The sequence below is a fragment of the Ovis canadensis genome, chromosome 2 (assembly GCF_042477335.2).
Source record: "Ovis canadensis isolate MfBH-ARS-UI-01 breed Bighorn chromosome 2, ARS-UI_OviCan_v2, whole genome shotgun sequence".
NCBI classification, from domain to species: domain Eukaryota; kingdom Metazoa; phylum Chordata; class Mammalia; order Artiodactyla; family Bovidae; genus Ovis; species Ovis canadensis.
Window position 1 is genome coordinate 209,838,749 of NC_091246.1, and position 16,105 is coordinate 209,854,853.

The following is a 16,105-nucleotide window of genomic DNA, read 5'->3' on the forward strand; positions in this document are numbered from 1 at the left end:
TCTGGCTGGCCAGAGTCTGATCCCCACTGTCTGGGCACTGAAGCCATGCCGACCATCCCTGGCGCCAGCACAGCCTCCTTGCTCCACGGGAACTGCCTGCCTCCCCTTCCCCGCAGGACTTAGCACCACGTCCACTGGTAAACAAACCTCCCCAGCCTAATTTAGCTTCACCTCCCCTGAGGTCCTGCAGAAATCTGTCATATCACTACATTTATCATACTGCATGGCAACGGTGAGATTTCTTGTTTCTCTACTGAGAAACAAGCTACTGAGCTTCTCACAGATTTTTTCAGCTCGGTGCCCCCAGTGCCCAGCACAGTCCCTTGCACACAACAGACACTCAATATATAGTCGTAAGCTGAATGAACAGATGAAGAGTGAATGACTTGGCCAGAATAACTGAGCTGGGATCTGAATTTTCTTTCGGTTTGTTTGCTCACTTAACGAGTACTATTGCCTGTGTTTCAATCATTGCCTTTGTAACTCATTAAAAGCAACGGCATTTTATTTAGTTTTAGTTTTTTCAGTTCAAATCTTGAATTCAAAATATATTCAGGAGGTTTAAAATATTTAACTATTAAAGGGCATGTCTCCCAGCTGGGCTCCCTCCCCATCAGACACCACTATGGCCTAGTTTCCTGTGTACCCTTCCTGGGGTAAAGACATATTTTATATATGTTTTCACATATTGTACTGGAGGAGGAAATGGCAACCCACTCCAGTATTCTTGTCAGGAGAATCCCATGGACAAAAGGAGCCTGATCCATAGGATCAAAAAGAGTCGGTCAATACTGAAGTGACTTGGCAGGTTACATATTATACACATTGCTTAGGGTCTTACTTTTTTGTTTTACTTAATATATCTTAGAGTTCTACTTAAATTCATTAAGAGATCCTCTTTAATGGTTGCATTGTATCCCATCATGTAAATTACCATGATTTACTTAATACCTCCCCAGTTGATGAGGCATGTAAGTTGTTTCCAATAGGCTGCAATGAATGATCTCAGATGTCTTTTCACATGTGTGTTCATATATGTAAAAAATGATAGGTTTTTGACACCTTTCTAAGCAACAGGCAGAATTTTTTTCTTAAGGCCATACCACATGGCTTGTGGGGTCTTAGTTCCCAGACCAAGGATTGAGCCCACACTCTTGGCAGTGGAAGCAGGAAGTCCTAACCACTGGACCACCAGGGGACCACCACCCCGCCCCCACCCCCCGAACAGAATTTCAAATTAAAACTATTTTTCTAACAGGGACTCATCAGAAAATTCTTTCCAAATCCCCAATTCTGTCTCCATCTCTCCATCTGTGAAAGGAGAAGAGTATTTCTCGCCCCTGAAAGCTCATAGCTGCTTGCTATTAAGACTGAAGGTTTATTCTTCTGGGTTTTGAAATTCTTCCAAAAGAGGAAGCTTGTTTTTCCCTTTTAATCCAATTTCCTGTTAGACTAAAAGGATTTATAAACAGGATTTTTTAAAAATTTATCTCTTTTCTAGTCTTCTAACTTAGCAGTTTACTAGACTGAGGCAGGTTTTTCCTGCAATCTTTTTTTAAAAAAACCTTTCCATTTACTCAGGGATGAATTTTTCTTTTTGTCTTTTTTTTTTTTTTTTCACTGCATCAGGCCAAATCTGCTTTGTCTCCAAAAGGACACATGCAAAAGAAGGAAAGTTACTTACCTTCTGTAGGTTTTCTTAGTCAGAATAGCTTAGCAGCCACAAACACTAAGGTAACAGGTGAGAAGCACACAGGGTGAAAAGCCACCAAACAAGCAGAGAATGTCCAAACAAATTAGCAGATAACTGCCTCTTCTCAAAGCAGCTTAGGTATTTGATAATAAAGTGGAAAACTGACTGTCAGCTAAAGGGTGAGGAACTTGAGTCCCAGGGGAGGCTTCTAGGCCCTTCAGATTCCTTCTCCATGGCTGAAGTGAAGCTGTGTATTAAGCAGATTCAGGTGACAAAGGCCAAGAGCTGGCCTTATAGGACACTGGAGGCTTTATTTGAGTCATTGACTCTACCAGCCACACTTCCTTGGCAACTCAAGGACTGCTCTTCCTGCCCTCTAGAGAAGACCCATGGTTCTCAATCCTGGCTGCATATTGGAATCAGCCAAGAAGTCTTAAAAATGCTCTAGCTCCAGAAAGTCTGATTTTAATGTTTGAGGTTAGGGCCTAGGAATCTTCAATCCTAAAGGAAATGAGTCCTGAATATTCATTGGAAGGACTGATGCTGAAGCTGAAACTCCAATACTTTGGCCACCTGCTGGGAAGAGCCAACTCATTGAAAAAGACCTTGATGCCGGGACAGATTAAAGGCAACAGAGAAGAGGGTGGCAGAGGATGAGATGGTTAGATGGCATCACCAATTCAATAGACATGAATTTGGGCAAACTCCGGGAGATGGTAAGGGACAGGGAAGCCTGGCATGTTGCAGTCCATGGGGTTGCAGAGTCAGACATGACTTGGAGACTGAACAACAACAACTGCCTAAGAATTTTTTTGTATAAGTTCCACAGATAATTCTCAGATGCAGCCAGTGTTGCTGCTGCTGCTGCTACTGCTAAGTCGCTTCAGTCGTGTCCGACTCAGTGTGACCCCACAGACGGCAGCCCACCAGGCTCCTCTGTCTCTGGGATTCTCCAGGCAAGAACACAGGAGTGGGTTGCCATTTCCTTTTCCAGTGCATGAAAGTGAAAAGTGAAAGTGAAGTCGCTCAGTCGTGCCCGACTCTTTGCGACCCCATGGACTGCAGCCTACCAGGCTCCTCCGTCCATGGGATTCTCCAGGCAAGAGAATTGGAGCGGGGTGCCATTGCCTTCTCCTCAGCCAGTGTTGAGGACCATCATTATAGAGATTTCTGGGTTGTGGGACTGCAAGCAGCTTGTATCAGTCAGAGAAAGAAGAAAGGGTTTCATGTGATAAGAAATTCAATCCATAGTTATCCTGGAAACCCTACAAGCCTGACCCTTTCACTCCCTCACTTCAATCCCTCAGTACCTTCCATCTGTTTTCAAGGTAAGGACTAAGGTACTGAGAGTCGGACTTGTCCCCAGCCTTTCCACTTTGCCCCATCTCTGCAGTGGTCACACTGGAACCCCCTGGAGTCCCTGCGGGTACCTCGCTGCCTTCTGTCAGTCAATCTTTGCCAGCAACATTCTTTTCCCCAGGTATGCCAGGCATGGAGCACAGCTTGGACACATAGACAAGCCTTCCCCAGAGAATGACAGATGAAGACAGTGCTCAAGGTCACTGCTAAGCCCACCTGGCTCTTCAGGGCCATTCACCCTGGCAGCAGACTTCTTGGACACTTAAGTTAAAATAAACTGACAAAGGAGGAGAAGAGACCACTAAGAAAGCTGGATTTGTTGTAGCAAAGGGCATGGACCCTAGGAACACTTGCATTTATTGGATCTTATGTGTCTTTTGTTGTTGTTACCTAACAGGCAAGTAGAGAAGAGATGGACGATCATGAGGAAGGCGGAGAACTCAGAGAAAATCATCCAGACGCTCCAGGTAGAGACAGTTGGGTTGGGTTTTATCATAACTGATTACGATAATTGTGGGATGAACTGTGCATCTGTGCATTGTTCAAAGATGTCAATGAGGAATGACCGTTCCATTTCCTGTCAGGCCATGGGCTGGAAGTCAGAGTATAGACTCTGATGCACTCTTAATGCATCCCAAGCCAACTGATAATGACATGCTTTTATGTCCTTGGACTTGAGAGATTTATTGCCTGCCAGCGGCTGCAGATTGATGGAAGGCAGTGGAGACTTTGGGGCCTTACAAAAAGACCCCACATGCACGTCTGTCTCTGGCTTCCCCTGCTTTCCCCAGCACCTGGGTATACAGGTGAGGGACCTGAGATTCCCTGTCTGGAGGGATGACCTTACAACAAAGGTAGACCAGCCTCTTTGGAAACCCAGCCCCTGACACCCACGGCTCTGGGTGACCAGAGCTGTTTGAATGTGGCTTCCTCCAAAAACGATGCTGCATTTGATAATGATGATGACTCTGGGAAAGACTGGGCCCAGAACTAGGCTTTGGGGCATAGCTCATATTCTGATACCCTGAACTGGAAGCTCTTCCCTGCGGGGGAGCACCTGGGCTTGCTACAGGATGCTTCAGTTAGCTAGGCCCAGGTCCACAGAGGTGGTATTTATCTTGCAGGAGTGGAAACAGTTGTGTGAGAAACACTTGTATTCTCAAGGAGTGGATGCAGGGTCCGCCAGAATTGCTTTCATGGATTGCTGTATAAAAGCGTCCAGCAGAGGGAGCGAGAAGGTGAAAGTGAAGTCGCTCAGTCGGGTCCGATTCTTTGCGACCCCACGGACTGTAGCCCACCAGTCTCCTCCATCCGTGGAATTTTCTAGGCAAGAGTACTGGAGTGGGTTGCCATTTCCTTCTCCAGGGGATCTTCCCAACTCAGGGATCGAACCCAGGTCTCCCGCATTGCAGGCAGACACTTTACTGTCTAAGCCACCAGGGAATCCCTAGGGGGAGCCAGGGGGGGCTGAAATCCCGCCTCTGCTCTGTTCCCAGGCGCTCCACCCCTGGGTGCATCCACCCAGGGGAGGCTCCTTTCCCTACTTGGTCCTTCTACTGGGACACCTTTCTGTAAGTCACATAAGGTTCTCTGGATAGCCGGTCAGCAGCAGATCTGAGCAGATGAGTGGAGAGCCTGGACTCTGGAGATGGACTACCTATTTCTTAACCTCCGCACCTCAGTATCCTCAGTATCCTGTTTTCAGAGATGAATAAGGGACTGCCCTTGGACTTCCCTGGTGGTGCAGTGGGTAAGACTCCTAGCTCCCGCTGCAGGGGCTGCGGGTTTGATCTCTGGTCGGGATACTAAGATCCCACATGCTGCATGGCTTGCCCAGAAAATTGTCAGAAAAAAAAAAAAAGAAATAAAGTACTGCCCTGCCCTCATAAGTGTGTATGAGGGATAAATGAAGTAATTCATGTACCATAGCCCTTTAAGGAATATGAATCTCAACTTGGATATCTCAGTGAGTAACGATGTACGTTCTCACAGCCACATTTTCAGTTCAGTTCAGTCGCTCAGTCGTGTCTGACTCTTTGCGACCCCATGAGTTGCAGCACGCCAGGCCTCCCTGTCTATCACCATCTCCCAGAGTTCACTCAGACTCACGTCCATCGAGTCGGTGATGCCTTCCAGCCATCTCATCCTCTGTCGTCCCCTTCTCCTCCTGCCCCCAATCCCTCCCAGCATCAGAGTCTTTTCCAATGAGTCATCTCTTCACATGAGGTGGCCAAAGTACTGGAGTTTCAGCTTTAGCATCATTCCTTCCAAAGAAATCCCAGGGCTGATCTCCTTCAGAATGGACTGGTTGGATCTCCTTGCAGTACAAGGGACTCTCAAGAGTCTTCTCCAACACCACAGTTCAAAAGCATCAACTCTTCGGCGCTCAGCCTTCTTCACAGTCCAACTCTCACATCCATACATGACCACTGGAAAAACCACAGCCTTGACTAGATGGACCTTAGTCGGCACAGTAATGTCTCTGCTTTTGAATATGCTATCTAGGTTGGTCATAACTTTCCTTCCAAGGAGTAAGCATCTTTTAATTTCATGGCTGCAGTCACCATCTGCAGTGATATTGGAGCCCCAGAAAACAAAGTCTGACACTGTTTCCACTGTTTCCCCATCTATTTCCCATGAAGTGATGGGACCAGATGCCATGATCTTTGTTTTCTGAATGTTGAGCTTTAAGCCAACTTTTTCACTCTGCTCTTTCACTTTCATCAAGAGGCTTTTTAGTTCCTCTTCACTTTCTGCCATAAGGGTGGTGTCATCTGCATATCTGAGGTGATTGATATTTCTCCCGGCAATCTTGATTCCAGCTTGTGTTTCTTCCAGTCTAGCATTTCTCATGATGTACTCTGCATAGAAGTTAAATAAGCAAGGTGACAATATACAGCCTTGACGCACTCCTTTTCCTATTTGGAACCAGTCTGTTGTTCCATGTCGAGTTCTAACTGTTGCTTCCTGACCTGCATACAGATTTCTCAAGAGGCAGGTTAGGTGGTCTGGTATTCCCATCTCTTTCAGAATTTTCCACAGTTGATTGTGATCCACACAGTCAAAGGCTTTGGCATAGTCAATAAAGCAGAAATGGATGTTTTTTCTGGAACTCTCTTGCTTTTTCCATGATCCAGCAGATGCTGGCAATTTGAGCTCTGGTTCCTCTGCCTTTTCTAAAACCAGCTTGAACATCTGGAAGTTCACGGTTCATGTATTGTTGAAGCCTGGCTTGGAGAATGAAATAACGGCACAATTCTTTCTATCCTGTCTGGACCCTCCTAGGGTGAGAGACACCATAGAGCTACTGGAGATAAAAGTGCAAGTCATGGATTTGGGGGTTGCACCCTAACTTGATCTTTTTCTAGTTTACATCTTTTGCTATTTTTTTCAAATGACACTCCACTCCTCAAATTAATTTTAATATTCATTATAATTTTATACTCATTTTAAAAATTTTCATTGCTTCTGAATATCAGACAATAAAATATTACAGTAGCCTGATCCCTGTGTTCAGTCAAACTTTTAAGCAAGGTTTCTGCTGACCTACATCTCCTGCCACCTCCATTTTAAAAGCTGAGTAACAATAGCCAGGGAAATGTATTCCGGTCTTCAGATCTTCCATATCGTAAATCGCATGTCCAGATTGTGAACACTGATGAGGCTCCAAGGTCTTGGCCAAGTGCAGTGGAGGTTTTACGCAGTGCAGAACATGGCCAAATCTAAGCAATGACCAAGTCAGTCAAAACAGATTTCCTGGGAGGGACAGGCCCCGGCTCAGTTCCATAAAGATTACTCAGACAGTCTTTAACCCAATGAAATATCACCACAGAAAATTAAAGAAAGCATTTGCCTGTCCCAAATGATAAATGCTGATGTTCAAAAAGGATTTCAAATCTTTGAAGGGAAATAAAGGAGGGAATGCCAAGGAATTTTTTTAAACTATTTAAGGATCAGTTTTCCCCTCATAGGTCTTATAACTAATTGTCAGGACTTTTTTCCTCCTCTAAATTAAGTAGTAGGCTGCAAGATTAACTATAAGCAATGAGCCAGGGCCATATCCAGTGAGAATACCCTGAGTCTTGGACTTGCTGAGAACACAGCATGCAAGTTTTCACAAGACAGGTCAAATCAGCAACCCCCAAATCAGAGAGGGCTTGGGAAACAGCTCTTATTTTAAATACGAAACTTTTCTTTCTGCCTCTCTTTCTCACCCCCAAAGTCCAAGGAAGGAATGAAATTTCCATTCTTTTGTTTTCTTTGTGGCTGCACTGGGTCTTCTCCCCTGTGCACAGGCTTCTCATTGTGGTGGCTTTTCTTGTAGCAAAGCAAGACCTTCAGTAGCTGTAGCCCAGGGTCTCAATAGTTGTGACTTTCGGGCCCTAGAGCATGCAGGCTTCAGTGATTGCAGCAGGTGGGCTCAGAGGTTGCGGCACTTGAGCTTAGTCGCTCTTCTGCATGTGGAATCTTCCCAGACCAGGGATCAAACCTGTGTCCCCTGCATAGGCAGGAAGATTCTTATCCACTGGACCACCAGCGAAGTCCAAAATTTCCATTCTTCTTTCAATTCTTGTTTATTTCCTAGGCCAACTGCTCTCAAACTTCAGTGTGCCTCAGAACCATGTGGAAGACTTGTAAAAATAAAGATGTCTGGGCCTCCAGAGTTTCTGACTCACTAGATCTGGGCTGAGGTCATAGCATTTACAATTTTATTAAGTTCCTCAGTGACTCTGAGGCTAGTTGTCCAGGGACCACACTTTGAGAACCACAATCTTGGGCCTTGCTTCGAGGATTTATCTCTCTGAATTTTGACAGTGATTCCGTTTAATCTGTTCTTTTGGACATGATAGGAGTATAAACATTGGAGGGCTCTGTTTAGGCAGCATCACAATGATCAAGAGCATCTATTATTGGGAATTCCATGGTGGTCTAGCAGTTGGGACCGTGGGCCGTGGGCCGTGGGCCTGGGTTTAATTCCTGGCCAGGGAACTAGGATCCTGCAAGTCTCACAGTACGCCCAAAAGAAAAAAGAGCACCAATTATCAAATCTGAGTCCCAGCGTTCAAATCCTGGCTCCACCATTTACTAACTGTGCAGCTTTGAGTAAGTTACTAAACTTCTCTGGGTATCTTTTCTCTTCATCTGTAAAACGGGGATACTATAGTACTTCTCTTGTGGGGTGGTTGTGACATACAGGAGTTAATACATATAGTGTGCTTGCAAGAATGCTCAGCCCACAGTGAGTACTCACTGAAGGTTAGATACCAGGCTACTTCTTAAATACCTTATTTTAGTAGCCCTATCAGGAAAGACTTGTTCTCGGTTTAATGTGATGTAACACAATGATTTACTTACTTTCCAAATCCATCTCATTTGCAGGGAGGCAGGGTGGGGTTGCTGGCTCTCAGGGGCTGACTGAGTCCTCTTTGAGAGTCCTTCTTCTGCTGAGGTCCGGGGCTAGGTAGCAGACCCAGTCTGAATGAGGTCATGTTGCAGTCGTGACAGAACCCCTCGGAATGTGGCAGACCTTAAAATAGTCTCAGGAGCTTTGAAAGATCTGGGGAGCCCCTGCATGAGTGCAGGGGCTCCCCAGTGACTAGCCTGAAACAATATAGGGTGGGAGACAAAAGGCAGATCTGGCAGAAAGCCTTAGAGACCAACCATTTCTATTCTACCAGGAAAAAAGGCCCAGAGCATCATTGTTCTGTCATGCAAGAGATAGACGCGCAGTAGTTAGGATGTTGGTTCTAACAAAGACCAAACAAGAGGGAAGGCTTATTTCTCTCTCAGGGAAGAATCCGAGCTGGCAGGCAGGGGGTGGGACAGCTCCGCTCCACAGGGCTGTCCAGGGACCCAGGCTCTTTCTTATCATCTCTCTGGCACTCCATTTGCTGTCACCCCTGTCTGCCTGGTCAGAGCTGGCTCAGCTTCCCCCTCACCCTGCAAGACACGGGAGGGAAAGGCTCAGCTGCCTTGTAAGAGCCTAATTCAGGAATTGCACCTCTTCCACCTCTGCTCATATCCCGCTGGCTTACCTGGCTACAAGTGAGGTTGGGGAATGAAATGTCTTGCTGTGTGTTCATGTGTCGAGCTAAAATGTGAGGGGGTCTGCCACCCAAACACAGGGCAGAATCGACATTAGGTGGGACTTAGCATCTCTGCCAAGGTGGGTAGATGGCTCTGTCTGGCAGATGCTACCACTTCCCCTACCTCACAGACTCAGAGTCACCATGGTGGGCCATTTCTTTCTTCCTTTTTTTTTTTTTTTTTGGCTGTGCCACACAGCATGCGAAATCCTAGTTCCCTGACCAGGGATTGAACCCATGCCCCCTGCTTTAGAATCTCAGAGTCCCAGTCCCTGGACCGCCAGGGAAGTTCCATTTCTCTCTCTGCTGCAGACACCATACATGTTTTAGCCACCTCCTCTGTGACTGGCCTGAGAAGAGGAGCTTGTGTATCCCTGTTTCCCATTGGTCTTTACAGCGTCAAAGGGAAAACTAAAAATTACAATGCATTTGAGAATTTGCCTGATAACTTTCAAGTGCAGAGACTTCAGTAAGGCTTCAGTGCTCTCATTTCCAGCAACCCCAGTAGGAACTGCCAAAGGAGCCAGACCTCCTTCTTTGAAAATAAGCCCCTTATTAGGGAGCGGCCAACACCAGCTGCTCTCCTTCGCCCTCTCTATCATTTGATGACGCTGCCACTTCCCCCAGAGCACTGAAGTCTAATCCAGTTTCACACATACTTATTGCTGCTGCTGCTGCTGCTAAGTCGCTCCAGTCGTGTCCAACTCTGTGCAACTCCATAGACGGCAGCCCACCAGGCTCCTCTGTCCCTGGGATTCTCCAGGCAAGAATACTGGAGTGGGTTGCCATTTCCTTCTCCAACATACTTATTGAGCAACCTCTAAGTACCACATTATAGCCCACATGTTAGGTATATTTCTTGAAGGCAAGGATGTGCATTATTTAGCCAGGCCTGAAGCGACTTAGCAGCAGCAGCAGCAGCAGCAGCAGCAGTTCCATAGATGCATCAGTCCAGTAAATGGAGGAATGAGTGCCTGAGCATTCAGGAGATTCAAAGAAGACAAACCAAGCTCCTACCCTTAAGAGCTTACAAGGAAGACTCAACTTTGGGCTTGGCATACTTGCTGTGAAGAAACAGTGCCTGCAGGGGCTAGTAAGGTCCAAGTCCTCCAGAAGGACTGCACTTACATACCCACAGCCACCAGTCAGGACCTGCATCTGCACAGAAGACACAGAAGCAGCCAATAGGGGTGACCAATAAGGATGAGCCAGTGAGGAGGACCTGGCCCCACTGGCTTCTGTGTGAAGGGCCCTATAGCTGGCATGCTTTCATTAACCCAACAGTCTGGTCTAACTAATGGCTAATGCACTGAGTAGTTATATCATAGTAGAGCTGGCCTTTCTAGCCCTGGTTTTTGTGAGAATCACTGGCCTAGACCCTTTCTAGCTAGAACCTGGGACTTGTTTGAAATCTGGGCAGAATTTGGGGTCTCCTCCCAGACCTTGCTGTTGTTCAGTTGCTCAGTCCTGTCCAACTCTTTGCGACCCCATGGACAGCCAGGCTTCCCTGTCCTTCACCATCTCCCAGAGCTTGCTCAAATTCATGTCCATTGAGTCGGTGATGCCATCCAACCATCTCATCTTCTGTTGTCCCCTTCTCCTCCTGCCTTCAATCTTTCCCAGCATCAGGGTCTTTTCCAAGGAGTTAGCTCTTCACATCATGTGGCCAAAGTATTGGAGCTTCAGCTTCAGCATCAGTCCTTCCAATGAATATTCAGGGTTGATTTCCTTTAGGATTAAAATCCACCTGGGACTTATTAGAAATCTGGGCAGAATCTGGGGTCTCCTCCCAGGCCTACCTGTGCCTTAACAAGATCTTCAAGTGCTTCGTGTGTCCATTATTATTTCAAAAACCCTGGAATAGCCTCATTGAGGAGACTGAGTTTCAGATTAGAAAGATATGGATTCAGTTACCAGTTCTGCCTTTGATGAGGCCCCAGAGCCTAGAGAACATCAATTCTCTGGGCGGTAGATTCCTTTCCCTTAAACCAAGGAGGAGGGCTGGATAATCTCTGAGTCCATGTCCCACCCTCACTCTCTCTGCATCTGTGAGTCACCAGGCTTGGTGATAAGTGATAAGGAGCTCTTCTTGGGAAGAGCTCCTTCCCAAGCTCTTTCCACCACACCCACTCCCAGGGAAAGCCAACCACCATTCAACACATAAAGCTCTGCCGCCCAGTCAACCTTGGGTGGGCCCTGACCCAGAGAGTCTGGGAGGAGACCAGCAGCTCCCGTGCTGCACAAGGAGCCCAGGCTCAGCCACAGCAGCTGGTGAGTGAGAGCCCAGCAGGTCAAGAATGAGAGTACTGGCTTCACCATGGTCCTCCTGTACCAGCGTGAGGCAGCCAGGAACCTGCTGGCTTCTAGGCTTTGACTTCCTCCCTCATCAGGAAATACCAGGGCTCACCTTTCAATCTCTACTGCTCATTTCCTGTGATTCAGTGATCTTGGGATTGTTTCTATTAAAGCGAAGAGCGGAAGTCTCAGTGTTACCACCAAGAAGCTCCAGGGTTCAGACCCCAGATTTGGGCCTTCTTGAGTCTTCAAGCACTCACTACACAAATGGGGATTTCCTTCATTTACTTAGCAACTATTTGCTGATTAGCAGGGTGCTAACTGCCAGGCCCTCCATGACTGGATAAGACACACTCTTTATGGAACACCTACTCTGATAGAGGACCCAGACAGGTGCAGGCATGGTTTAAACCATCTGTGTCTTCAATGTATTTAGCACTCCAAGAGAGCTGGTGCAGACCAACATGGCAGAGATGGGGAAAAGTCAGGGAGGGCTGCCTGGAGGAGGTGATGCCAGACATGCTGGAAGGAGTTTACTGAACCCAGAGTGCATTCACCCATTTGCAATGAAGCCAGTGAGACAGGGGCAGCAGTTTACTCTCACTGTGTGCCAGGCATCAGACTAAGCATTTTCTGCAAATTGCTTCATTTAATTGTTATAACAATCTTGTAAAGAAGGAGCTCTTATTATTTTCATTTTGCCAAATGGGAAAACTGAGGCACAGCGAAATTAGGGAATATGTCCTTGCTCGCGGGTCATGGTGGAGAGATCTGACAGAATGTGGTCCACTGGAGAAGGGAATGGCAAACCGCTTCAGTATTCTCGCCTTGAGAACCCCATGAACAGTATGAAAAGGCAAAATGATAGGATACTGAAAGAGGAACTCCCCAGGTCAGTAGGTGCCCAACACGCTACTGGAGATCAGTAGAGAAATAACTCCAGAAAGAATGAAGGAATGGAGCCAAGCAAAAACAATACCCAGCTTTGGATGTGACTGGTGATAGAAGCAAGTTCTGATGCTGTAAAGAGCAATATTGCATAGGAACCTGGAATGTCAGGTCCATGAATCAGGGCAAATGGGAAGTGGTCAGACAAGAGATGGCAAGAGTGAATGTTGACATTCTAGGAATCAGTGAACTAAAATGGACTGGAATGGGTGAATTTAACTCAGATGACCATTATATCTACTACTGCGGGCAAGAATCCCTCAGAAGAAATGGAGTAGCCATCATGGTCAACAAAAGACTCCAAAATGCAGTACTTGGATGCAATCTCAAAAACGACAGAATGATCTCTGTTTGTTTCCAAGGCAAACCATTCAATATAACAGTAATCCAAGTCTATGCCCCAACCAGTAATGCTGAAGAAGCTGAAGTTGAACGGTTCTATGAAGACCTACAAGGCCTTTTAGAACTAACACCCAAAAAAGATGTCCTTTTCAATATAGGGGACTGGAATGCAAAAGTAGGAAGTCAAGAAACACCTGGAGTAACAGGCAAATTTGGCCTTGGAATGCAGAATGAAGCAGGGCAAAGACTAACAGTTTTGCCAAGAAACTGCACTGGTCATAGCAAACACGCTCTTCTAACAACACAAGAGAAGACTCTACACATGGACATCACCAGATGGTCAACACTGAAATCAGATTGATTATATTCTTTGCAGCCAAAGATGGAGAAGCTCTATACAGTCAGCAAAAACAAGACCGGGAGCTGACTTTGGCTCAGATCATGAACTACTTATTACTAAATTCAGACTTAAATTGAAGAAAGTAACCACTAGACCATTCAGGTATGACCTAAATCAAATCCCTTATGATTATACAGTGGAAGTGAGAAATAGATTTAAGGGACTAGATCTGATAGACAGAGTGCCTGATGAACTATGGAATGAGGTTCGTGACATTGTACAGGAGACAGGGATCAAGATGATCCCTATGGAAAAGAAATGCAAAAAAGCAAAATGGTGGTCTGGGGAGGCCTTACAAATAGCTGTGAAAAGAAGAGAGGCAAAAAGCAAAGGAGAAAAGGAAAGATATCAGCATCTGAATGCAGAGCTCCAAAGAATAGCAAGAAGAGATAAGAAAGCCTTCTTCAGCGATCAGTGCAAAGAAATAGATTAAAAGAACAGAATGGGAAAGGCTAGAGATCTCTTCAAGAAAATTAGAGATACCAAGGGAACATTTCATGCAAAGATGGGCTCGATAAAGGACAAAAATGGTCTGGACCTAACAGAAGCAGAAGATATTAAGAAGAGGTGGCAAGAATACACAGAAGAACTGTACAAAAAAGATCTTCACAACCCAGATAATCACGATAGTGTGATCACTCACCTAGAGCCAGACATCCTGGAATGTGAAGTCAAGTGGGCCTTAGAAAGCATCACTACGAAGAAAGCTAGTGGAGGTGATGGAATTCCAGTGGAGCTGTTTCAAATCCTGAAAGATGATTCTGTGAAAGTGCTGCACTCAATATGCCAGCAAATTTGGAAAACTCAGCAGCGGCCACAGGACTGGAAAAGGTCAGTTTTCATTCCAATCCCAAAGAAAGGCAATGCCAAAGAATGCTCAAACTACCGCACAAGTGCACTCATCTCACACGCTAGTAAAGTAATGCTCAAAATCCTCCAAGCCAGGCTTCAGCAATACGTGAACCATGAACTTCCAGATGTTCAAGCTGGTTTTAGAAAAGGCAGAGGAACCAGAGATCAAATTGCCAACATCCGCTGGATCATGGAAAAAGCAAGAGAGTTCCAGAAAAACATCTATTTCTGCTTTATTGACTATGCCAAAGCCTTTGACTGTGTGGATCACAATCAACTGTGGAAAATTCTGAAAGAGATGGGAATACCAGACCAGCTGACCTGCCTCTTGAGAAATCTGTATGCAGGTCAGGAAGCAACAGTTAGAACTGGACATGGAACAACAGACTGGTTCCAAATAGGAAAAGGAGTACATCAAGGCTGTATATTGTCACCCTGCTTATTTAACTTCTATGCAGAGTACATCATGAGAAATGCTAGACTGGAAGAAACACAAGCTGGAATCAAGATTGTCGGGAGAAATATCAATCACCTCAGATATGCAGATGACACCACCCTTATGGCAGAAAGTGAAGAGGAACTAAAAAGCCTCTTGATGAAAGTGAAGGAAGAGAGCAAAAAAGTTGGCTTAAAGCTCAACATTCAGAAAACGAAGATCATGGCATCTGGTCCCATCACTTCATGGGAAATAGATGGGGAAACAGTGGAAACAGTGGCAGACTTTATTTTTGGGGGCTCCAAAATCACTGCAGATGGTGACTGCAGCCATGAAATTAAAAGACGCTTACTCCTTGGAAGGAAAGTTATGACCAACCTAGATAGCATATTCAAAAGCAGAGACATTACTTTGCCAACTAAGGTTCGCCTAGTCAAGGCTATGGTTTTTCCTGTGGTCACGTATGGATGTGAGAGTTGGACTGTGAAGAAGGCTGAGCACCGAAGAATTGATGCTTTTGAACTGTGGTGTTAGAGAAGATTCTTGAGAGTCCCTTGGACTGCAAGGAGATCCAACCAGTCCATTGTGAAGGAGATCAGCCCCAGGATCACTTTGGAAGGAATGATGCTAAAGCTGAAACTCCAGTACTTTGGCCACCTCAGGTGAACAGTTGACTCATTGGAAAAGCCTCTGATGTTGGGAGGGATTGGGGGCAGGAGGAGAAGGGGATGACAGAGGATGAGATGGCTAGATGGCATCACTGACTCGATGGACGTGAGTATGAGTGAACTCCGGGAGCTGGTGATGGACAGGGAGGCCTGGCATGCTGCGTGCGATTCTTGGGGTCGCAAAGAGTTGGACACGACTGAGCTACTGAACTGAACCGAACTGTCCTTTCTCACAGAACTGGGCAGAGGCAAGGCTGCAGACTCCATCTGTAGAGATCAATTCTCCTGGTTGTTAACAGTTACCAAAAGGAACGTTTGCAGACCCTGGAGTGCTGGCAGGTAGAAGGGGAGAAAGCAGAAAGGTCAAGGGGAAACGGAGAAGAAATGCTTCACACACACACCCAGGAGAAATTGGAATGAAGAGAGTCTTCAGGCCGGGGAGAGGGAGGAGAGGCCAGAAGGGCCCAGCAGCAGCTGTCTCTGCCTCCCAGGGTGTGGCGGCTTCTCTGGTTCCCGCCCGGTGCGCCCACCAGAGGCTCCCGGACCTGCAGTGCCGCCAGCATCAGGCCTTCCCCACCTGTCCTTCCTGACCTCCTTGCAGCGAGGCCGGGACTGCAGGCTTGCTTGGCCCCTGAGGGTCTGTGCTCCAGGCCTCCTGTGTCGGTTTTGTCCTCTCCCAGCTGTGGTGTGTGATGTCTCTCCCTGCCAAGACCTCCTGCAGATCCCAGGCCTGGGTGAACACCCTCAGAGCCAGACGGTCTCAAAATCTGCCCAACAGGCCGACTCAGACTCTAGGAAGAAGGTGGAAGGCAGGCAAATGGGCAACACTCTGAAGTGCCAGCCACAGTAAAAACTTTGCCATTTATAAAGTTTATCTTTTGGCTAGCTTTCGGGACATCGTCACTTGGGTAGAGAAAAGGGAAGGAATGTTTGACACTTACTCTGAAGCAGATCACTTTACAAGGTGCTTTTTTTTTTTCTTTTGGTACTTTTATCTCATTTTATCCTCACCATAACCGTATAAGA

General features: G+C 46.4%; 1 protein-coding gene across 2 annotated transcripts in view; it reads left to right on the forward strand.

Moving 5' to 3' along the window:
• KIAA2012 (KIAA2012 ortholog) overlaps positions 1-16,105 on the forward strand; it is a 133,141-nt gene that overhangs the window by 82,129 nt on the left and 34,907 nt on the right. For both annotated transcript variants that reach the window (XM_069577997.1, XM_069577998.1), the window contains one exon: positions 3,450-3,519. In XM_069577997.1, the coding sequence (XP_069434098.1) occupies positions 3,450-3,519 (70 nt within the window). The remainder of the gene's footprint in view (positions 1-3,449; positions 3,520-16,105) is intronic.